Source organism: Chiloscyllium plagiosum, unplaced genomic scaffold (assembly GCF_037043375.1).
Source record: "Chiloscyllium plagiosum isolate Xiang-an unplaced genomic scaffold, Cpla_swu_hap1 HiC_scaffold_5, whole genome shotgun sequence".
Classification (NCBI taxonomy): Eukaryota; Metazoa; Chordata; class Chondrichthyes; order Orectolobiformes; family Hemiscylliidae; genus Chiloscyllium; species Chiloscyllium plagiosum.
Window position 1 is genome coordinate 32,957,950 of NW_028270143.1, and position 16,028 is coordinate 32,973,977.

General features: G+C 38.2%; 1 protein-coding gene and 1 long non-coding RNA gene across 6 annotated transcripts in view; one reads left to right on the plus strand and one right to left on the minus strand.

Moving 5' to 3' along the window:
- abcb5 (ATP binding cassette subfamily B member 5) overlaps positions 1-16,028 on the minus strand; it is a 101,289-nt gene that overhangs the window by 39,746 nt on the left and 45,515 nt on the right. For all 5 annotated transcript variants that reach the window (XM_087987085.1, XM_087987084.1, XM_087987087.1 and 2 more), the window contains 4 exons: positions 13,203-13,373; positions 6,086-6,247; positions 4,478-4,675; positions 63-209 (listed from right to left, as the gene is read on the minus strand). In XM_087987085.1, the coding sequence (XP_087843211.1) occupies positions 63-209; positions 4,478-4,675; positions 6,086-6,247; positions 13,203-13,373 (678 nt within the window). The remainder of the gene's footprint in view (positions 1-62; positions 210-4,477; positions 4,676-6,085; positions 6,248-13,202; positions 13,374-16,028) is intronic.
- Positions 11,861-15,223, plus strand: LOC148149903 (uncharacterized). Its single transcript, XR_015757171.1, has 3 exons — positions 11,861-11,972; positions 12,501-12,577; positions 15,052-15,223. It is a non-coding gene; the product is annotated as an uncharacterized LOC148149903 (long non-coding RNA).

The window sequence follows — 16,028 nt, forward strand, 5'->3', positions numbered from 1 at the left end:
AAGCAAAGCATATGATTTTAAATTTCTGAATGTTACCAATTAGAGAAAGAAAAGCAGCTCACCCCAATAATCCTGGAAAACACAACAGCAAACGCTGGTGAGACAGCACCAGATACTACGGCAGTGAGAGCTCCTATAGCAATGTACAGCCACTCTGGCTTGTTCAAAGAAAGAATTTTTGAATATGAAATTTCTTGCAAGTTTTCCTCCTTTAAAATTTGAAAACAAAAATAAATAATTAATTACAGCTCTAGTTTAGCATTTTCTATTTCAGCGTGATTCAGTTTAACTCAAAAATGCCTTTCATTTGATATTGTGGAATATGGTTGGACTGAATCCTTAGATCACAGAACACATTTTATATGATAATTCAGCTTTTCTGTCACCGAGCATTGTACGTGTTTGTTTTGGAAAATAAATGGTATTCGTCTCATTTTAGGATCAAACAACAGTTAACAATGTTTGGCCACATTTTGTTAAAATGGAGGCATCGGAACTGGCAACACAGACATTTGATTTTGACTCTGTTGGGATATCAGGGTCCGGGCCAAGTCAACTGGTTCACATGGTAACAGTGAGCAGCCTTTCAAAGTTTATGCATCTTAAATAATACCTGCAGAATACAGTCTACGTGACCAAGATGATGGCTACGGAGAGAGGATTAGGTCCCTCAATACATTAGTAGAGATGTTAGAGATTTTTACCTCTAGTTTATCCCTTTATAAAAGAAACTATTTAATCAAGCTTATAAGCTGTATTTCATATCAGGACTTTGACCTTAAGACCTTTCTTAAACAGTGATATGAATCCTTTGATGTTTTCAGGCAGCTCGAACAAACAGCACAAATCCTTAACATGGGAACTGCTTCCCCTTGTCTTTGTTTCTTTGGCATCTCTCAGGCCCAGGTCTGGAGCAGGTTGAGGTTCCAACTACTCTAGGTTCCTGGTGCAGTTCAGAGGCAGCAGTCATTTAGACAGAGATCCTGCATTTCTGATATTTTCAAGCCTTTTGCATATACTTTTGCTAAAGATCCACCAACAGTGTAGAGGATTTCTGGTCCCTTCAGCTTGAATAGATCTACCAACTCCTTGCATTATTTTAGATCAAGTAAACAAATAAACCAATATTAGATAGCTGTGTATTGAAAGTTACTGAACTGGAAATCTACCATAATTCTCAACTGACCATGGTGGGGATTTTTTATATATAAATTAGAAGTTAACCACAATTAACTTCCTGAAAGAAAATGTTTGTTTTTGAATATTACTCTGGCATGTAATTGCAGATGTTAAGCAGGGAGTGCAGAGGTAAGAACATGTTTTCAATGATAACTTAAACTGTAATTTCATCTTCCACAGGTATCATTGTCAAATAAATACTTACTCAGAATGAACAGCTGTAGCACCCCAGCAGCCAATATTTAACTCTAATAATCAGTAGCAACACAATGTCCATAGGCACAGGTGGATTTTTTTCTGCTGTTCTCCTTAAAAATATTAATGTTGCAAGCTGATGAAGTGTGTGCTGATACTGCAGGGGAGGGCAATGGGGCACTTAGATTCTCCATGGATGACAGGGCCAACAGTCTACCTCCTTGATCAATGAGTTGAAGGAATGGCAAAGAAACTGAGGAATGGCTGATAGCAAATAAGCTGATTAAAGTTATATCAGTAACCAAAAGAGAAATAAAGGGAGGTGTTGGAAATTGAGGGCCCTTCTGAAACATTTAGTATTGCACATTTAATATTTCCAATGTAGTGTGAGACCTCATTTAACTGTGCTCCAAGTAGTAACTAGCCTTCTATAAACAGAAAGCAAATCCGGGGCATGTGAAAACAATGGTCACAAGGTCATTGAACTGACAGCAAAGATTTATTGGATCCACATTACTTTATCAGCAATACAGCGTCTGAGAGAATTAGGATGTTTTGGTCTTAGAAGAATGACCTTCATATGGAGGTGGGCAAGGGGATATCAGCCATCTTGATCATAATTAGTTGCTCCTTGGTCATTGGCCAAAGGATTCAGACAGTTGATTGATGCAATGTAAATTCTCATTCATTAGAAGTAGGTAATCTTAACAAGTACTCAAGAGCAGAGAGCAGTCCTCATTAGATCGTCCTGGAGGTGGTAGTCCTCAGGGACTGGTCTTCTTCAGATGGAAAATGGACTTAGAGAGATTGAAGAAAGACCTGGGGAAAACTTCAGCTGGAAAATAGGATACTGAGATACCAGCTTTACTGAGATTTATAAGTTCCATGGCCAACAGCTTGTTTATCCTTTGGTATGAGTGACTCATCCTCAATTGTCATGACTGTCTATTTTCCCTGTCTAATTAACTAATTGTCAGATCTAAACCTCTGCTCTTTAGAACCTCAAAGTATCTGAAAATTGTTTACAAATGGTCAACTGACTATAATCATGTGATCATGCCTCCCCAAAATCTAACAGAAGAAAAGAAAACCACAATTAGAGAGAGTGAAAAAGTAAAGAGGGTAATTATGAAAATGCTGCAAAATCTAAAGAACCACTCAAAATAATTTGCTGCAACAAAAACAAGACTCAATTGTTTGATTGTACTCCTTGTGAGAAAAATGGTGGAGGGGTATCCTACAAATATAAATCTCACTAAAAAGGTATTTCCATAGTTAAGGAGCCACTCTCTGTGGAGAGTTCAACAAACTATTAATATGCTGTTATGGCAATTTCTTGAAAATGGCAGGGACACTTTGGGAAAGCTACTGTCCTTTTCACAAGGTTCGAAACAAAGCAGCACAAATTTCCAACATTTTGTTGAGATGGTCACCACTCGGGTTATCTCCTTAATGCCACCAGTTACTGCACAATTTATTTATTAATATTGGCAAATTAATCTTGCCATTATTTTACCTGTAAATTATACTCCGATATGTTGGATGAATATAATTTGCGTACTGAACATGGATCCTGAACCCGTGGTGAGCACTGCTTTTGAATATAAACTTAAGAGATTTAAAACTAAATATTTTCTGATTAATGCTGTGTCTACTGGCAAACAGGAGGAGTTACATACAAGAAAAGCCTGTACAAAAGGAATATCAGTCAGGGTAGGGTTACAATTCAGAGACTTGGATTTTAGATTGCACGATTATAAACTTATTCTTTTTCATGTTACTTTTTTCTTCACTATCAGTTTCTAATAATAAAGCATGAATTTCATGGTACTTTATTTTGAGACACCACCATTGTCAGTCAAATCTCAGGTGGCAATGAAACAGACTACAGATGGGAGGTGGAAGACCCGGACAAATGGTACACTGAGAACAACCTAGCTCTCAATGGCAGCAAAACCAAGGAACTTATTATTGACTTTTGGCAGGATATTACTCATGCTCCCCTACACATTAACAGCACAGAGGTGGAATGAGTGGAGAGTGTCAAGCTCCTGGGAGTGGTCATCCACAACAGGCTTTCTTGGACTCTTTATGTGGATGCACTGGTTACAAAGGCCTAACAACATCTCTTCTTCCTCAGGCAGCTGAGGAAATTTGGCATGATGGCAAATACCCTTGCCAACTTTTATAGGTGCGCCATGAAGAGCATTCTGTCTGGATGTATCACTACCTATTATGGCAGCTGTGCCATTCAAGATCGGAAACGGTTACAGAGAGTGGTGAACTCAGCCTGGACAATCACAAAGGCCAACCTTCCATCTATAGAATCCATCTATCAGGCCCACTGTCAAGGAAAGGCCACCAGGATTCCCATAGATCTATCCCACCCTGGCAATGCTTTTCTACAACCTCTACTATCGTGGAGAAGGTACAGAAGCCTGAACTCACGCACCAGCTGGTTTCATATCAGTTTCTACCCTACTGTAGCTAGAATACTGAATGGACTCATAAACACTGTACATTTGCCTGTACCTGTGTTTTTGTTTTTGCTGCTGTTAACCTAGTATTTACTTTTCTATGCTACTTAATTCTGTGATCTGCCTGCATTGCTTATGAGACAAAGCTTTTCACTGTGCCTCGGTACATGAGACAATAAATTCAGTTCAATTCAGTTCAAATGTTTGAAAGAAATCGAAGCAGGAACTGCATGAACTCGGTTTGTGAGTCAAACCAAGTTACTCAGAGTTCTGAGAAAATGTCACTGGACTTGAAATATTAACTGTGATTTCTCTCCACAGAGGCTGCCAGACCTGCTGAGCTTTTCCAACAATTTCTGATTTCTAACATCCACAATTCTTCAAGATTTTATTACTGAGATTACCTTTTTTTAAATCATGAGGTTAATGCTAATTACTTCTCTGATTGCTTCACAGTCATGGAGATGTACAGCATGGAAACGGACCCTTCGGTCCAACGTGTCCATGCCAACCAAACATGTTTCTGATTTTCCTCAGAATAAAAGTCAAAAAAAATACACACAAATGTATACTGTATATTGAAAAACATTTGCCAATATTAATTCACATTATTATTTAAGTCTAACCGGTTCCTTCTCTTGCTCATTGGCTCCTGTTGTTGGTTCTCGTTCAGAGGAAGCAAATTGGTGATGTTTCCTGCTTGATTTTCTTTTAAAGCTGTTCCTGTCGATAATCTTTACACTTTTCTGTTCATTGTCTAGTTGTTCCACTTCCTTCAAAGTATCATCTGTTTCTTCATCGCTTTCACTCTCCTCACATGAATTCTTAAACATAAAAACATTATTTTGGAGTTAGTATTGCTGATTCTAAATAGATAATTTGAACCCCAATTGCCCTTCATAATCCAAAATAGTCAAAATCACCAGACTACTTAACATGCCGTGGAGTTGTGATGAATTGCTATTTCCTGGGTTTTTTTTTGCTTACTCAGTGCTGTAGGTTAGTGCACTTGGGACATGTTATCATAACCAGCAGGGCTCATTCTCATATATGCATAGAAGGTGAAGACAATATCAGGATCTGACAACAATTTTAAAATCCAGATCTAAGTGGCACACTGTAGTGAGTTTCCTAGCAGGAAACAATACAGTGGATTAGTATCAGGAGGCTTCCAAAACCACAAGATTTTGTTTTCCTTTTAATAGTCACTCATATAGTAGTATGGATGCTCCTACAAATTATAGATATCCTCAATTGGAGGAATTGGTTTAGTTCAGTTGGCTGGACTGTCGGTTTGTAGAGTAGTATGACGCTAACAGCGTGGGTTCAATTCCTATCACTGTTTTGAGGTTACCATGAAGGACTCTCCTTCTCAACCTCTTCCCTCAACTGAGGTCTGGTGGCCCTCAGGTTAAATCACCACTGGTCACTTCTCTCTCTAATGAGAAATCAGCCCCTATGGTTTGGTAAGACTATGGTGACACAACAACATTCTCGATTGAAATTCCATCATTATATAAAATGAACCATTTCAGATGTTAAGGGCTATTCATATTGTTATTGTGAACAGTTGAAAGTGTTGCCAAGGTAAATGTTGATTAATTTCTTAATTGCTTGGAACAGGGACATTCGTGTCCTTCTCACGGAGGGCTATGTTGACATTCTAGGGCAGGTCAATATTAAGAAGGAGATGGTGTTGGGTATCTTGAAAAACATTAAGCTAAGTCAGTAGGTCCTGATGGGATCAGATGTAATGATACAGCTCAATTAACAAAAGCTTTCATACAACTCAACTTCTTTGCCCAGGGTTTTTCTAGATTTTCACAGAATACATATATGTCACAAGTCAATTTGTTTTGGACCACTGTACAAATTAGGAGACATATTCTTTTTATGGTGAACATAATTATTTCTAGCTAGCAGAAAGGAAAATGCAGTGTGTTGCCCCTCTGACAAGAAACTTGGTTTCTTAAGAACACTAGAACATTTGATGCGAGACTTCCATTCTTTTGCTCAGGAAGGTGTTCTTGGAATAAAAAGGAATCTCTGAATTTTTCTTCCTCATTGTGTAGTCCCATATTGTTGTTTCTCTGCCATGAATTGCTTCGATACTTTACCTTGTTATATGAAGTGCTGGTGGCAAAATTCTAAAGCGACATCTATCACAAGGAAACTGATTAATTAATGCTGAATTTGTAATTTTCTGGTTTCTGGTGAAGATGTGTTCAGCTTACCTGTTGCATTACCAGGGAATAATAGATCCCTTTTCTTTCCATGAGTTCACTGTGTTTTCCTTGTTCAGTGACCACTCCATTGTCAAAGGCAGCAATAACATCGGCAGTGCGAATTGTTGAGAGGCGGTGGGCAATCACAATGGTGGTCCGGCCTGCCCTTGCCTGTAATGAAAGAGAATGATTAGAGAAGGTATTACCAAACCTTGCTCAAAGGGATTGAAAACTGAAAAATATTCATCTGTAAGTCTCAAAGGTTATTTTAATTACAGTGTCCTTTTAACGGAGAACTGTTCATTGATAGGTCCAGATCATCCTGACGTTCATTTTGCCATTGCTCAAGGAATCCAGAGTGGGTACCAATGTTATAACTGCATTAAATAGTCACAGCAAAACCCATTTATAAAGGTAACAGCTTCCCAACTGGTATCATTGCTGTGAAGAAATATTTTTGCAATAAAATTCAATAAAGGTGGTTGCTTTTCAGACTGGAGGCCTGTGACCAGCAATGTGCCACAAGGATCAGTGCTGGGTCCACTGCTTTTCATCATTTATATAAATGATTTGGATATGAATGTAGGTGGTATAGTTGGTAAGTTTGCAGATGACATCAAAGTTGCAGGTGTAGTGGACAGTGAAGAAGGTTACCTCAGAGTACAACGGGATCTTGATCAGATGAGCCAATGGGCCGAGGAGTGACAGATGGAGTTTAATTTAGCCAAAGTGAGGTGCTGCATTTTGGAAAGGCAAATCAGGGCAGAACTTAGACACTTAATGGTAAGGTGCTGGGGAGTGTTGCTGAGCAAAGTGACCTTGGAGTGCAAGTAGATAGGATAGTGAAGAAGGCATTTAGTATGCTTGCCTTTATTGGTCAAGCCAGCTTTGACATAAATTCCTGGAAAGATTTTGGTCTCTATATTTTTTGTACCCTATCACATTTCAAAGTTAAAATGCCTGTTGCAAAACAACGCATGTACTTTCTGTACTTTGAGATGATAGTAAAATCTAAACATTTCGACTCCCCCTCCACTCTGCCAAAGACATGCAGGTCCTGGGCCTCCTCCACCACCGCTCCCTCACCACCCGACGCCTGGAGGAAGAACGCCTCATCTTCCACCTCGGAACACTTCAACCCCAGGGCATCAATGTGTATTTCACCAGTTTTCTCATTTCCCCTTCCCCCACCTCAACCCAGCTCCAACCTTCCAGATCAGCACCATCCCCATGACCTGTCCTACCTGCCTATCTTCCTTTCCACCGATCCACTCCACCCGCCTCTCTGACCTATCACCTTCATCCCCACCCCCATTCACCCATTGTACTCTTTGCTACCTTCCCTCACCCTCCTCTCTGATCTATCACCTCCATCCCCACCTCCATTCACCTATTGTACTCTATGCTACTTTCTCCCCACCTCCACCCCCCTTTCATTTGTCTCTCCACTCTGCAGGCAGCCTGCCTCTATTCCTGATGAAGGGCTTTTGCCCGAAACATCAATTTTCCTGCTCCTCGGATGCTACCTGACCTGCTGTGCTTTTCCAGCACCACTCTAATCTAGACTCTGGTTTCCAGCATCTGCAGCCCTTGTTTTTACCTAGTTATTCATCCTCTACCACTGTTAGGTGATCAGGTACTTAGACCCAATACAGACAGGAGAATTGGTGGCAACACTCACCCCCAGCCATTAGTGATTGGTTCTGTAAAGATATGGGAGGAGAAAGTGAGGACTGCAGATGCTGGAGATCAGAGCTGAAAATGTGTTGCTGGAAAAGTGCAGCAGGTCAGGCAGCATCCAAGGAACAGGAGAATCGACGTTTCGGGCATAAGCCCTTCTTCAGGAATGAGGAAAGAAGGGCTTTCATTAGAGTGGAGTGATTTCTGTTAGAACTCTTAATCTACCACTTCTTGTGTATACACATATATTAAACAGAGCTGAAAAATATGTTGCTGGAAAAGCGCAGCAGGTCAGGCAGCATCCAAGGAGAATCAACATTTCGGGCACAAGCCCTTCTTCAGGAACATATTAACAGATCTACCATAGTCAAGATTCATTCTCTTGAAAAGAAAGAAAGGGACAAACAAATCTAGGACTGCAATGCAAAATGCAAAATGCAAAAAAACCATTGAAATTATGCTAACATGGAAAGTGTGTGCTTATGACAGACGTCAAATGAAAAATACAACTGGGAATCAGACTGATTGTAGAAGGCTCAGAAGAAAAGAGAGTCAAAAATCAAATAAGGGAAGCAAAAAAAGGAACATTATTAGAGATTAGCAGCTAACATTTGAGAAAATCCCAGTGTTTTTGATAAAGAGATGAATGGTAGAAGGAGAGGCAGAGCTGATCAGAGATCAAGGAGACACAGCTGAGGTATTAAATTTAAAGTTTGTAATTATCTTGAAAGAAGAGAAAATTTGGGTGCTTGAGCGGTTTAAAATTGATAGAGATTCGATATTACACAAGTTGTCTTTACTTAAAGTTGACTAGGAGCTGTGATCAGATGAGATACATCCAGGGACACCGAAGGAAGGGAGAATGGAAATTGTGGAGACACTAACAATTTTTCAGTCTTTCTGAGACTCGGGGTGATGCCAGAGGATGAGAGAATTACAAAGGTCGTGTCCTTTTAAAATGACAAACCAGTCAGTTTAACTTCAATGTTGGGAAACTGCTGGAACTTATTAAGGAGCTAATGGAGTGGGTTGATGAGAGCACCTCAGCTAATGTGTGGTGGACATGGGCATCCAAAAGGCAGTTGATATGATACCATACAACAAAACTTCTCAGCAATGTGGAAACCATTAGAGCTCATGGAAAAAAAGGGATAGTACCAACAAAATTGGCAAAGTGACAGGAAATAGAAAATAATGCTTAGTGGGTGCATTTTGGAGTCAGAAGTCAATGTTGGAAACTTCAGTTTTCCTGATATAAATTAATGATCCAGACCTTGGGGAACAGAATACAATTTCAAAATTTGTGGATGATACAAAATTTGGAAGCATTGTGACGAAGTAAGGTAATGTAAAAAAATCAAAAGGATATAGAGAGATTGGTGGGATGGGGAGAATGGGACCGGACAAAATTCACTGTGGAAAACGTAATGTTAGGACGAACATGGAAAGACAACACATTATAAGGTGCACAATTCTAAAGGGATTGGAAGAATAGAGGGACCTAGGTATATATGTGGCCAAGTCATTGACATAATTGGGTGAGTTTGGAGTTAATAAAGCACACACAGCATCCTCGGCTTGATGGGGATATTAAAACTACAGGTAAGGAGGTTATGTTGTACAAACATTAATCCAGCCTCAGTTACAGTACTCCACCCAGGTCTGGGTACTGTGCTTTCGAAAGCACAGAAAACATTAATGTGAATGTTTTCAGTCGTGAGGAATTTCAATTATTAAGATAGATTGGAGAATTTGGGACTGTTTTTCTTGGAGAAGAGAAGGCTGAGAGGAGATCCAATAGAAGTATTCGAAATATGAACAAAATAATTGGGGAGAAAATGTTGCCAATGGGAAAGGATTGAGAATGAGAGGGCATAGGTTTAAAGTAATTTGTTAAAATAACAGGTGATGTGAGGAATTATTTTTTTCCACACAATGAGTGGCTAGTGTCTGGAATGTTCTGCCTGCAAGAGTGTGGATAAGGCTAATTAAATTGTTACATTCAAATAGGAAATTAGATCTCCATTTAAATAGAGTTACAGGGAGAAGGCAGGTGAATGGCACTAACTGAGCTGCTCATTAGGACAGCATGCACAGACATGTTGGGCCAAATGGCCTCCTTCTGTGCTGTAATAATTCTGTGATCCTGTGATGTTGCTTGAACTTCTGCATCATTCCAGTTCTCTCTCCATTATCACAAGATACTGACATCATCTTTACACATGCTGTTGCTATCTCATTACTCTATAATAGTAACTAACTAAAAGCATAATTTACATCTAAGCTAGCAACAGTGTAAAGATTCACATATATGTGTTTAACGATTTACTTGAAACTACAACCATTTGTGAAGAAGCCTTCAGCAGAACTTTACGCTGACAGCTATGAAAGATGCTGAGGTTATGGAGTTTCTGGCAATGGCGATATGGATTGGGGTGGGGGGGCGTTTTTGGTCATTCAACTTCTTGCATTCCTGGTGCTTTTGAAGTCACTGCACTTTATACTTTCAGAAATGTTCAACTGAGCTTTCTAAAAATTACCCTGTACTATTCTAGTCTTTTCCTTAGACAAATTACTGTCTTTTGCTGCTCAAATATTCTTTGATGCTTTAAATTCTTCAAATTATTTAATGGCTATTTTTATTGTTTGGTTAAGAATACTGTTTATTTCATCTAACAATAATTCTACTAGTTTTTCCTCTCGGTATTTCTTTGTTGATTTTGTCCCTCCCCCCCCACCCCCTCTTTCAAATTTTATTAAGATGTTTTCCTTTTCTGAAGGATAAGAATCTGAAACATCAACTGCATTCTCTTTCCAAAAATTAACTGGTCTACTATGTGCGTCCAGATTTTCGTCTGTATTTGGATTTATGGAGAAGAAAAAATTGTACAGATACATTATAGAATCATTGAAATGGAATGCATTACAGTTAGTAAATATATGTTTGGAATTTGAGAAACAAAATGGAATACTTAGAACAAAGCAAAATTCTCACAGAAAGTACTTCTGACGGAAAAAATCGTCAGAAAAACAACTATTCAAAAACAAGCTCATCATGTTTGCTGAAGACATTTAGTCACAAATCTAACCGAGAAGCAAGACTTACCTTTTTAGTATAAGTTCAATGACCAAGAGAGCAGGTCAGGAAATATAGCATGAAGGTCAACACATTTCACAGGATTTTTTATTTTAAATTAAAGAATGGAAAATCCTACAATACTCATTGGGCTCCATGGACGAACAAATGTCTATACACAGTACTTGGAATGCACATTTGTGTCTTTCATCAAATTTGCGGCAGAACCTTTGAGAATATTGGACACATATTGAAACTAATAGCTTAATAGTACTGGGGAAATACTGCATCACATACAGATCAACTGGTCATTCATCACAAGGATGTTTGTGAGATGGTACTTTACAAAAACTGAGTGCTGCGTGTGTCTACCTGTAGCAGCAGCCACACAGTAAAATCATGCATGCAAAGTGGTTTAAAATGTTTCTAAAATATATAACAATGCAATTTTTATCTTTTAAAACTATCACCAACTTGGCTTACTCAGTAAGAAAACTGGACCAAAAAGTAAGAGTAACCGAAAGAACTTTGGAATTTCCTATATTCTTGAATTTTCAAAGTTTAAGGAATTTTGTGTCCCTTGCGTCAATGTATCGCCCAGACAGCAATTTAAAAAAAAAGAACATTGCTCACTTACACAAAGTACAGAGTCAGGTTTTTTTTATAGCCTGCCGTTTATTAAACCAGTTTCATCTGAAGCATGCAAACCGTACACATAGGAATTTAAAACTTTAAATTCTCAATTAAAGTATTGCAGAAATATATACTGAATTTGATAGCATTATAAATAAAAATAAATCAACTGGTTTGTTTTATCCAATCATGAATGAAATCAAAATGTAATTATTAATGGATTTACATTGATGGTTAAGACTTCCACTTTGATTCTTACTCCTGCAATAAATGTTTTGAGACAACTATCTTTAGCAAGTACAAAGTTCCATCAGTTGTTCATGAGTCACCTCAATCAACATTCTTACCATTACCTACTGGCTGTTTATTTACAGACAGTTTGCAGCTCTACAATTCTAAAATCCTGTAGCTAAGTGGAGATTCCATAAATATACTTCTTAATTCAAGAAATCTAGATGAAATCTAAATAAGAGATACCAAGTTGAAAAGAATAGGAAGGAAAATAATGTAAGCAATGCTTGAATTTCAAATAAGTATATTTCATAAAAAGCAGGGAAGACTGAAGTGCTGAGGAATCACATTTGGAATGGATCTAAGCTAAGATTTAAAATGATTGGACTCAAAGAAGGTGCAGTTTGTCTTGTTTTCATTACAACAACAATTAGGAGAGGAGTATTTAATGCTAATGAGGAACAAAAAAGGAAACCTGAGGTAAAATTGGGGTGACCATATTTTCTAGACTGAATCCATGAATATACAGAGTGGGAGTTTAGAAGGTAACCAGGATGTAAATCTAGATTGCATCGTAAAGCAAGACTAAACATCGTTGGAAGATCATATTTTAACAGTTAATATTGGGAATGACAAATGTAAAACAGGATGTGATGTCATATTATAAATGTCCATTCAGTCAATACTTTTTAAGAATGTCAAATTTCTCATATATACTGACTAAACAGGTTATGGTTCAATCTTGTACAGAAAATTGGTAGCAGAACTTCTTTATGGTTAGTGTGCTTTTGTGCTCTTTTATAGATGATTCTCGAAATGGAAACTGATCTACATGAAATGGAAACTGCAAAATTAACATCATGCGGACGTTTCCTTTTTAGGTAATTGTAAATAAGGAAATGGTAAAGCTGCAAATACACAAACTTTGACAACACTATTTTCAAGTTATATCAAGTCTGGAATGTTGCATGTATACTATGTGATACAGCATACAATGTTATGGCAACTGCAATAGTGGTGCACCCTCTAAGTTATAGCTAATTGCAATAATTACAATAGAAATGCTCTGTGTACTTCCCTCTCATGCATTCTTAATGAATAGATATTTACCAAATATTTTATCCAAGATAACTTAAATTAAATACACTGTTCTATGGACCTGTTATGCATTGGAAATATTTCAAGATGACAACTTGAAGTTTGAGTTTAGTGTTGTTGGAGAGTTGTTTGGCGAACACAGGATTGTTCTGGGGATTGGTTTATCCAGGAATACAGGGATGGACAGTTATCAGGTAGCCTTAAACTAATCTATCTGGCAGAAACTGGTTCAGTTACCCATTTTGCATTGCACTTACAGATGATAGATAGCCATTGCAAGAGCCCACAGTTTCCATACTGTGCTCCGTAGAAGCTAACAGTGTGAAATTGATCACAAATTCTCCTAAAGTTAACTTCAGGAAAGAGATGCTGTGAAATTTAATAGCAATTTCCTTGATAATTTCTTACCTTATCCAATGCTGCCTGCACTATTGATTCACTCTGAGTATCAAGAGCAGATGTTGCTTCATCCAGCAGAAGGATCTTTGGGTTTCTGACCAACGCACGAGCAATAGCAATTCTCTGTTTCTGTCCACCACTCAGCTGGGCACCTCTTTGACCAACCATCGTATTAAATCTCTAGAAATTGCATAAGTAAAAAAAGTAAACTATTAGGAAAAATATACCTCCATACTTGCTACCATGCAGGGACTTAGAATGATGACAGAAGGTATCGCTTGGTCTAACAATCAATTATTGCATTAGTAAAAGAGAATAGAAGACTTACATTTATACCTTTTATGCACTCAGAACATTTTCATGTGCTTCACTACCAATAAAGAGTTATTGAAGTGTTATAACCACTGCATAGGAAACCTTCAAACGATAATCCAATTATTAGCCAAAATTGACTGTGACAGTAATGATGAGGGTAACAGTGTATTCAATGCCCTTACACACAAATCACTCAACGTGCCACAATTGTGCATTGTTATATTTTGAGGTTTTATGATGCTACTGTATTTCAAATTGTCTCTTTAAATTAAGATACAATGAAGGAGTGAAGAGACTGCTCTGATCACTGCCCAACAACAAACCAAATGACTTGATTAGGAAGAGATGGGGTGCAAGGTTGATTTAGTGGGAAGAAGGTGTAAGTTGTTCATGAGATTTAAAAAAAAAGGAAAGAGCAGATGAACTGACTGTGGACAGACTTGCATTCTCCAATTTTTCGGACAGAGGGGATAGAGGTCACACACAAAGAGACAAATCACTATGGCTACTGAGGCTTGCAGAGAGAAGAAACTGAAAGTTCTCTGTGAGCTACCAGGCAGAATGTGGTAAGGAATGTGGTCTCTGGTCAAAAGATATACACAAAGATACATTGAATCCAAAAGATTCACCCTAGCATGCCAATGTGAAAAGAATATCCCAGTATCAACTCCCCATACATATACTGACTATTTCTAATGTCACTATACATTTTGTAAGATAAGGGACCCAAAACTTTTCTTGTATTCCAGCTGTAGTCTGACTGGTGTCTTGTACAACTTGACTATGACACCCCTATTTTTGTAATCTATTCCAGTTGAAATAAAGGACAGCTTTCCCTATTAGCTGTTGAAACTGGCTTCTCGCTGTTTCTAATTCATAAGTGAGGGAGTGCATTGCTCTATTTGCTTGTCCAGCTGACAGTATCTTGTAAAAATCTTGTAAAAAACAGACTAGAGCCAAGTGTAAGTATGAAGTAAGTTAGTAACAAACAAGTAAACTGGTGCTGTTTGCTTACCACTCACTGTACAATTTGTGGAGAAAGTGAGGACTGCAGATGCTGGAGATCGGAGCTGAAAATGTGTTGCTGGAAAAGCGCAGCAGCTCAGGCAGCATCCAAGGAGCAGGAGAATCAACTTTTCGGGCATGAGCCCTTCTTCAGGAATTCTCATTCCTGAAGAAGGGCTCATGCCCAAAACGTTGATTCTCCTGCCCCTTGGATGCTGCCTGACCTGCTGTACTTTTCCAGCAACACATTTTCAGCACTGTACAATTTGTGCCATTATGTTTTTTAACGATCAATGAGCACTGTTCACTGTGCACCTCATTGTCCTGAATTAAAATTTCCAGTAATTTCTGTGTTATGTTTAAAACAATGAGCTATATTGATCTAAAATAAATTGTAGGACAATAGAAGATCTACAGCTCTCAAGCAGGTGGACTGTACCTCAACCAGAGTTACTTTTGCAGCCTTTGAAAATATGTGGCCGAAATAATAATCTCAGCTTGTTATTAATTCTGTGAACAATTTTTCTTTTCTTTGCAGGATAAATAGAAAAATCACCTCATGATTGTAGTCAGGAAATCAACCATTTGTGAAGAGTGCTGCTTCCTTCAAGTTGGTCATGAGTAGTTCACCTGTAGTGTTATAGTTTTCCACACAGTAACGATAAAAATTGCAGCTACCATTCATATTGTGATCTCACAATAATAAAATATCCCAATTCACTTACAAAGAACATTAACAATGAAAACTTTTTTTAATACCATGCCACAGAAAAATATATCAGAACAGATGGCCAGGATATTAGGCATTGGGAAGAATTCTCTGGTTCTGAAGATAATAGCTCTGGCTTAGGGAAGGCAACTTAATTAGGCAGAATCATGGTATTTCAGGATCCTGCCACATTCCCATCTCTACTAGAACCAACTTCTGGTTGGAAAGGTTCAAACTCAAACCTCCCACCCTGCAGCTAATTCAGGCCTTTAAATGGTCAATTAATAACCACCTAAGCGCCATTTAAAACTCTAATCCTACCTGTTCTGTAACTATTGAGAGACTGGATACAGCCAAAAGAGTGACCAATTAGAGCCGTACCCCCGACCTTTTCCTGGCCTGATGAGGTCAAAAGTCCATTGGTGACCAATCCACATGCCTGATCGTTGGAAGATCCAGTTAATTATCAGGGTTTAACATAATACAGACAGCATTTAACAAAACACACAGCATCATCTCTGCTAACCTCTTGCACTTTCACACTTAATCTTAGAATGGGAAGATACTATATAAAGAGTTCAGTTTTACAGAAAATCTTAAAGCTTGAGAGAAAAGTAGAAAGGTAGGAAGGCAGGAAAATATAGAGAGAGAATCTCAGACATTAGTACAAGGCAGATGAAAGGACAATAATGGATTGTTGAAAACAGATAACTTATAATATCATAGCTGCTGTATGACCAGCACATGATTGCCTCATTTACATTAATCAGACCAAATTAATATCTACATACTGTCAGTTGTACTAT